Source organism: Haliaeetus leucocephalus, unplaced genomic scaffold, assembly GCF_000737465.1.
Source record: "Haliaeetus leucocephalus isolate CR32 unplaced genomic scaffold, Haliaeetus_leucocephalus-4.0 Scaffold306, whole genome shotgun sequence".
Classification (NCBI taxonomy): domain Eukaryota; kingdom Metazoa; phylum Chordata; class Aves; order Accipitriformes; family Accipitridae; genus Haliaeetus; species Haliaeetus leucocephalus.
Genome location: NW_010972742.1, coordinates 5,808,586 through 5,817,068, shown reverse-complemented (window position 1 = coordinate 5,817,068; position 8,483 = coordinate 5,808,586). Strand labels below are relative to the sequence as shown.

The window sequence follows — 8,483 nt, the reverse complement described above, 5'->3', positions numbered from 1 at the left end:
GGAGCCACGCGGTGCTCGGGCGGCGCGGCGAGGGAGCCACCCGCGCCGTCCCCACGTGCGATCGGGGCGGCTGCGGGATTTTTAAAGGTCGCCGCGCCGCGGGTTTCCTCCCGGCCGCCGCCGCGGGAAGGGCGAAGCGCTCTGCTTCCATCCAGTCCGCCGTCGCGCCCCGCGGTGCTGCGCCCGCTGCGAGCTCCGGTCACACACGTGCTTTTTCCGTGCCCGGCGTGGGGAGGGGGGCAGCGCGTCCACCCGCGCGGCTGGGGAGCGGGGAGAGCTGTCCCCTAACGCGGGCTGAGCCGTGCGGGAAACTTACCGGGGGAGGAGTGAGCGTGCTGCACTGCTCGGGCGACTTCCCGCTGCCGTTCATTCATCGCCCGGCGCGATAGGTAAACAGTCGTCCTGCGACCGAGACCTTTGCCAGGCTTTGTCGAGGGGAAGTTCCGAGGAGAAAATACTTGCCAGACGGCGACTCGGGAGTCTTGTTGGCTTGCAACCGCCCTTTCGAACGTTCTTTGCGGTTTTTAGAAGGTGGCGTGTTCCCAGTCAGGCTCTTTCTATTGATATTTCTGTCCTCCCTAAATTATTAAGCGTTCTTTCAAATGTGTTGGTCTTAGTAGATATGGCTTACAACTTTTTTAATTAAATTGTTATTAATCTGCCGTGATTGAATTGCCATTTCAGTTGACTTGTAAAACTGTGTAGGGGAATGTGAGCTGTGGTTTCTAGGGGTAAACTCGCTTTCAGTGCCGTTTCGTCAAACTTTTCGGCGCTTCAGCCGTAGTACACCCGGGAAGTAGCTGAAGCTTTAAGGCCTAGTAACACTTAGTAGAAATACCTGTGTAGTTCTAAAGTAGATGACTAGAAAAGGTCTTAAGTGAAAACCCCAGGTGATTTGTCAGACTTGAAAATGAAGGGATTTTGATGTGCTTTCATTTGTTTTTCAGAAAAAGAGCAACAGGAAGCAATTGAACACATTGATGAAGTACAGAATGAAATAGACAGGTAAACTTTTAAAATGTTTTAGCAGAAGTTAAAATGTAACTTTAAAAAATAAAAATATTTATTAAAGTAAGCACTTGGTACTAGTTCTCACTCTTTTTAAACTCTGCCCAGATATAGTTGTGTTCTTACTTGATTAGGTGTAAGAAGTATTTGTGTAAGATAAAAAATTTCAACTAGTATCCTGGTTTCTTGTTCAACTGTGTATAATTAAAAGGGTAGAACTTGAGTTTAAAATTTTAAATTAATTGTAATAGTTTTGATAATAGAAATTTATTTCGTATGGTTTTTTCACGTTAACGTGTATGCAATTTTGCAAAAGTAAGCAGAACCAAAAACTTGGTTGAAAAGTTAGCTTTTATTATACTTTTTTTTTCACTATATATTCATATGCTTGTAGAATAATGTGTAGAAACTGTCACTGGAACATTAGTTTCATGTGCCAAAACGCTCTGTGGGTTCTGTGTCGGTATTTGCCTGGATCTGATCACCATGCACGCTGTCCTGCAAAGACTGCAGGTGACTATTGAGGCTCTGGCCACGTGAAGCTGTTGCAGTATCAGGGCTCTGCCTTTTTATAAAACCAATTAAATGTTATGTCTTCAGATCTTACTTGTGTGGGATACAAAATTGCTTTGCTGTAGCTTACTTGCCTGCCCAAAAGTTATAAAGAGCAGGTGATAGTGTTATGTGTTACCCATCTTGAGGTCTTTTGCGAACAAAATGCTTAAGAGGTAAAATACGACTTTGCTTTGCATAAATAAGGGTCTGTCCCTTATGTAATGCTGCAAAACATACAGTGTGTTCAGAATGTTTCATTAGGATCAGTGAGATTGTTTCTGGGAGTGTGTTTCTTAATAGTCGTTACAGGGCCTCAGTTTCTTGTTTGAGATACGTCATTTGTTGAATATGGCAGACTAGTCTAATCAGACCCATTCAGGTTTTAGCTAACTACTGATGATGTGTCTTTAAATTTCAGTTCTCTCTCCTGTGGTTAATGTGGCTCTTCCTATTACAGACTGAATGAACAAGCCAGCGAGGAAATTTTGAAAGTAGAACAGAAATACAACAAACTCCGCCAACCATTCTTCCAGAAGAGGTCAGAATTGATCGCCAAAATCCCAAATTTCTGGGTAACAACATTTGTCAACCACCCACAAGGTATATTCTTAATAGCCCTCTCTTTTCCTGTAAATTCAGTGTTTGCTTGCTTGTTATGCGAGTGTCTTGCAGCTCTGAGGATTTTCTAGAATTGTTGCTGGGCATATGCTTAAACAGAAGCCCGCTTCATATGCAAACACTCCCTTTTTGTCCTAGAGTGCATTTTATGAGCTTTTTATTTCTTGTTCCTTTGGTCAACAAGCACATCTTGTTCACTAAAATCCCATGGTGGTTTTCTTTCTGCATTTTAAACGACAAGTTTTCCACTTTTCTTAGTTAATTGGGCCCTTTAAAAAAAAAAAAAAAAGAGGCGGGGAGGATTCTAGTTTGTTTGGGTTTGTTTTTTTTTTTAATTGGAAGTGAGCTGCTTAGGACTCTTGACAATAGACTTTCTGAGAGGACAAAACAAGTTTGTAGACTGCTTAGACTGGGCAAGCTATATGTGTGAAAATGGGTTTCAGAGAGAAGGGTGCGTGTATGCAGGTAGCTTTTGCTGCTTCTTAATGTTGAACTACAACAAGCAAAAGTAATGTTTTCACCTCAGCAAATGCAAATCACACAAATGCTAAGTCTATTGGCTGGTCACTTGAAAAAAATGGGCTGCAAGAAGTTGGCTTGGACAGATGTGTTGCTCTTCAAATCTTACTTGCTATCAATTTCCTGTGTTTCATCTGCATGATACACATTTCATAGCTTTGTTAATGTGGTACTCCTAATTCTGTCTTAGTATCTGCACTGCTGGGAGAAGAAGATGAGGAAGCACTGCATTATTTGACCAGAGTTGAGGTGACAGAATTTGAAGACATCAAATCAGGTTACAGAATAGATTTTGTAAGTACTTTAATTCCTTCACTTGTGATTTTTCTGGTTTTTTTTAAATGTGATCACGTACTGGGTTGTATTTTGTAACTTATTCTCTTCAGTTATCCACTTAGTACCATGTTTGACTTGGCATGTGTCTTTACATTATGTGGATTCTAACTCTTTGCTTTCAACTCTGCAGTATTTTGATGAGAATCCATACTTTGAAAATAAAGTTCTCTCCAAAGAGTTTCACCTCAATGAAAGTGGAGATCCATCTTCAAAATCAACTGAGATCAAATGGAAATCTGGGAAGGTATGTATTTGTGCATCTGGGAAAGATGATTGCTGCTCTATGTGATACCATCACTTTCATGATGTTCCTTTTACTTTTTTTAATTGAAGCTGCTTTGTCCTCCCTTCCCCACTCAACCTGCTTTCCACTTCTCTACATACATAGCTCGTGCCTATCTTGCAGGGTTCTGTAGTGAATTCTCTTGCTCAGTTGAGTACCACCATTAAACCAGTGAAAATACAAGTATGACTAGATGGAGGGAGTAACAAGTGCATTAGCTTGTCTGTCTCTATAGTGGATCTAGACTCTGTTTTGTTGTTTTCTTAAGATAACTGTTAAATTAGGAATTCTGAGGACAGCAGGGTTTTGGGGGGTCTGATAGGGGTGTGTGATTTATCCCCCCCCAACTTCATTTCCAGACACCACATCTTTGGAGAAGTTGCAGCCACACAATAATGTGGGCATGTCTTTCATCCAGACAGTATTCAAACGTAATTAATTTGCTGTAGTTAGTTTCTGTAAAAGTTGGGAGCACTTTCATGTTATCCTGAAGATTTTGAAATTAGTATTTAAAAGTAGAACTGAGGGTTGCAGTTAAGTTGCTGCTTGTTTTCTTACCCTCAGACTGAGAAGAAATCTTTTTTCATTGAGAACTAGAACTTTTCCTCTTGTACAAGAAGTTACAGTCCAGTGCAAACTAGCTGAATGATCTTTACAACATAACACAAAATCACCGTGAATTCTGTTATTAGTCTTCATTAAAGCGTCTAAACCTATAAATGTTGTGATTCTATCAAGAAAACAAATGCTAGAAGTTTGGAGTTACCATATGATCAAAGAAAGAATGGATTTAAATAGCGGATAGTAATTTCCTTTTCAGACTTGGCAAAAAGATTGTTGCAAACTTATTAAACTTCTGGGGTAAGGTGGTAGATACAGGACTTGTGTATGTTCTTGTGACCATATGTTTTAGCGGTTTGTGTGGTTTTTTCCACTTACTACAAAGAATGGTCTGAAGACTTCAAAGTGGGAAATCTTAGGATAAGAACGCTAGGCAGTTCTTTATCTGAAGAGCTTAGAGGTGTGGAGACTGAATATTTCTTAAATTGTGTGTATGTAGTAGTTGTAGTGTTTAGCTGCAATTGCAGCTATTCTCAGAGTAGCATTTAGCCATTGTGAAATCTTTTAAGTTCAGTATGTCATTAAACATTTGTCACACTTGTGCTTCCCTGTGATAGGGAAACAAATCAAATGCAACATCCTGTGAATTTTCAGTATTTCAGTGGAGGTCATTAAAATAAACAGGTGGTTTTACTGTTTTCTCATGTTTGTGAGAAACACAGTATCTTTTTTGTGAGTCATTTGGGTTCCAAATGTTTCTTAAAGACTTATCCCTGACAGAGGGTGTAGTAAGTGACTTCTTGTGGTTGTTTAGACAAGTATGTTTCTAAATGATGCTTATTTTAAAAAAAAAAAAAAAAAAGGGCCATGTAAAGACCACTTCTTTAGGGAACTTCCTAACTTTCTTTTCAGGATCTGACAAAACGTTCAAGCCAGACACAGAACAAAGCCAGTAGGAAGAGGCAGCATGAAGAGCCAGAAAGCTTCTTTACCTGGTTCACTGACCACTCTGATGCAGGAGCTGATGAACTAGGAGAAGTCATCAAGGATGACATCTGGCCAAATCCATTACAGTACTACTTGGTAAGTATAGTGCTGAGTTGTTGATCCATACCCATAATAGCACTGTGAAGGTGAAAGTGAATTTGATCACTGTAGTTAATGTTGCATATGTGTCTTTAAGGTTCCTGATATGGATGATGAAGAAGGGGAGGGAGAGGAGGATGATGATGATGATGAAGAGGAAGAAGGATTGGAGGATATTGATGAAGAAGGAGATGAAGATGAGGGGGAGGAAGATGAAGATGACGATGAGGGAGAGGAAGGAGAGGTGAGTAATCTTACTCCTTACATCTTCCATCTCTGGTATATGAGAATCAAAAGAAATTTCTAAGAGGGATCTTAAAAGAATACTGAGCCATTGTTACAATGGTAAAATAGTTCTTTTCTGTACAGTCACTGACAAGGTGTTTGGAGGGGAGAAGCAGAACTGTTACTACCTTAACTTGTGGAGTGGTTTCACTGTAGTAATACGTATGTTTGTGTATATGAGAGACAGTGCAAATGAGTAGTTTTAGTAAATTTGTGAGGGAGGTGCTCTAGAAGAACTAGGATATTAGCATAAGAAAATTCTTATTAGCGAGCATTCTAGCAAGGCTTTACTTGTAAATAGCTTTTGTTGATGCATCCAGTTCTGTAATCCTCCCACCTGTTGGGTTATTTCTGCTTATGGCCAGCTTAGCTAAGACTCTCTCTTGGGTTCAGGAAGTAGAAATTTCCTTTAGTAGCAAGTGGGATTCCAGTGACGGCATTCAGGGTGTTGGTAACAAAGTTTAGAATGTCTTTGTTTCTTGTAATTGGGCGTGGTGTGTCTGAATTTCAGCAGCAAAAAACTACTTGTATTGAGATAGGAGGGCTGTTGTGGGCACCAGAGTACTGGGCTCTATTATATAACCTAGAATTTAGCATCTGAAAGTTGAAGCATTTTGCTCTTCAGAGTTTAAAAAGAGGGGAAAAAAAGATGACCCCTTCACTTCCTAAACATTAAACTTATGTCAAGGTTTGTAGTGATTCTAAGTCACGGTAGTTTTTCAAACCTGATGTTTTTTTCATTGGGACATCCAGTTATTAACTGATTTCTGTGTAGACAGGTACTCATGGCAAGTGTTACTACCCCTTAGCGAAGAGGGAAAGAGAGATCATCGTATAGCATGCTATGAGTAACACTGTAGGGCTGTACTCTGTAGGGTAGTAAAACAATTCTGGTTATTGCATTTGAAAGTTCGTGCTATCTGAAGTTGAGTGAGTAGATTTTTTTAATTGTTGCTTCTCTTTCAACAGGAGGATGAAGGAGAAGATGACTAATTGAACACTGATGGATTCCAAACCCCCTTTTTACCTTTTTAATTTTTCTCCAGTCCCTGGGAGCAAGTTGCTGTCTTTTTTTTCTTGTGCTCAGTCGCCTTGTTCTCTTGAGGTCTCTTTTTCTCTCCTCTACACCATGGTTCACAATTTATTTTGGGGGAAATACCTTGAGCAGAATACAGTGGAAAAGAATCTACCGGTTTCTGTTTCAAGTTCATTTTTATCCCTTTCTGTCTCAAAACAAAAACTGTTTATGGAATCAACACACCATGTTCTGTGGGAAAAAAGAAAACCTTCTGCTCCCTTCACTCTGCTGGAAGCTGAAGAGTGCTAGGCCCCTGTGTAGTAGTGCATAGAATCTAGCTTTTTTCCTTCTTTCTCTGTATATTGGGCTCAGAGATTACACTGTGTCTCTATGTGAATATGGACAGTTAGCATTTACCAACATGTATCTGTCTACTTTCTCTTGTTTAAAAAAAAGAAAAAACTAAAAAAAAAAAAAAAATGGGGTTATAGAAGGTCAGCCGGGGTGGGTTTCAGATGTTTGGGTGGGTTAAGTGGGCATTTTGACAACATGGCTTCTTCTCCTTTGGCATGTTTAATTGTGATGTTTAACAAACATCCTTGCAGTTTAAGATGACACTTTTAAAATAAAATCTTCTCCTAATGATGACTTTGAGCCCTGCCACTTGATGGAGAATCAGCAGAACCTGTAGGATCTTATTTGGAATTGACATTCTCTATTGTAATTTTGTTCTTGTTTATTTTTAAATTCTTTTTTTTTTTTTTTGTTTCACTGGAAAGGAAAGAAAGATGCTCAGTTTTAAACGTTAAAGTGTACAAGTTGCTTTGTTACAATAAAACTAAATGTGTACACAAAGGGACTGGTTGGTCTTCACTGAAAGAAACAGTTTTAATACCCTGTTTTGAACTTTCTTGTAGTTTCTTGGCATTTTTTGGGGGCATTTGGTCAGTATTTATGTAGTGCAATGCAACCTTGTGGTTGTGTGGACTGATAATCAGTTCATTTAGTTTCCACTATTTCAGTACTTGTAAAGTGTTTCATTTGGTAGTTACTACTGCACACTCTGTTTCTAGAATTACCTAACTCTGTAAGACAGGGCTGTATGTGCATATGCCTTGTGTGAAGACAGAGGTTTATATTCATGTTTTGCAAAAAGAAAAATCACTTGATTCTTAGATTATTTTTTTTATTAAGTAGTAACTTGCAGTACTGTATCTCCAGTAAATCAGTTTGCATGAAAATATCATGCAAGCTGAGAATAAAAAGACCAAGGGGTCTTATAATAAGATTTGGGTGGTTTTGTAAGTCTTTTTGGTTGAAAATAAATGTTAAGTGCAAGCTAATTTTTGGGCTATTTCAAAGAGCAAGATTCTTAGTGAAGCTCGTGTATAAAGTTGCTACTTCACTGCTTTCTTTCCTTGGTAGCAGCATGTATATATGCTTTAGATATACTGTACTCTTTTTCATTTTAAGAGACTGCATTTGAGTAGCTTGTAACAGTTTCACTTAGAGGTTGTTGGTACTGGTATTCCACAAAGTGTAATGAAAGTTGTTTTAACATGCTGTGCTTTTGAAATATTTAAAAAAATGTTGTATCAGCTAATCTAAAATTCAAACAGCTAGTTCTCTTTGGATGTGTAGAAAAGACTGTCTTCTGGGAAGACTTGCTGTTATATTCTCTGATTCCTTTTCCTCACGGAATTTGCTATAGTCAAATTCAGCTTATTTTGATGCTTAAGAATACACTTAGCAGAACAAGATTAATCTCTATTTGAGACATGCCCAAATAACATGTGTGAGGGAAACATTCTGTAAGTGTCTGGTCCAGCTTGGATTCAGTCCAGTTATCAGAGACAATACAACGTCCAGTCTGCGTGTGATCAATGCAAAAATAAGGCAACCATTTATTTTATTCTATCTCAACAAAAGCTTCTGCCCTGATCCTGCTTGCAGAGCAAAGTAAAATGTTAATTAGTAACAGTTTCTTACCATCTAGAGAGAGAAGGAACAAAACCTATGAAGTCTATAAATTTTAGATTCTTTTTCATTTGGTTCCTTTTTGTTGTAAGATTGAAAACCGCTTCCTGTTGTGGTAGAGGGTCGATGTGCTATTACTTGCCATGATGCCTCATTACTTAATTTTTATGTAGTCCTAATTGATTGTAGTTCTTCAAAGAAAATAATATTTTCCTAGTCTTTAATGCTTTGGGAAAA

The 8,483-nt window shown here is 38.8% G+C and overlaps 1 protein-coding gene across 1 annotated transcript in view; it reads left to right on the top strand.

Moving 5' to 3' along the window:
• Window positions 1-7,124, top strand: part of SET (SET nuclear proto-oncogene) — a 7,470-nt gene extending 346 nt beyond the window's left edge. Inside the window, exons 2-8 of the mRNA XM_010571121.1 lie at window positions 929-1,005; window positions 2,021-2,163; window positions 2,891-2,994; window positions 3,167-3,280; window positions 4,793-4,963; window positions 5,064-5,210; window positions 6,221-7,124. Coding sequence (XP_010569423.1) covers window positions 929-1,005; window positions 2,021-2,163; window positions 2,891-2,994; window positions 3,167-3,280; window positions 4,793-4,963; window positions 5,064-5,210; window positions 6,221-6,244 — 780 coding nt within the window. The 3' untranslated portion in view covers window positions 6,245-7,124. The remainder of the gene's footprint in view (window positions 1-928; window positions 1,006-2,020; window positions 2,164-2,890; window positions 2,995-3,166; window positions 3,281-4,792; window positions 4,964-5,063; window positions 5,211-6,220) is intronic.
• The last annotated feature ends 1,359 nt before the right edge of the window (window positions 7,125-8,483 follow it).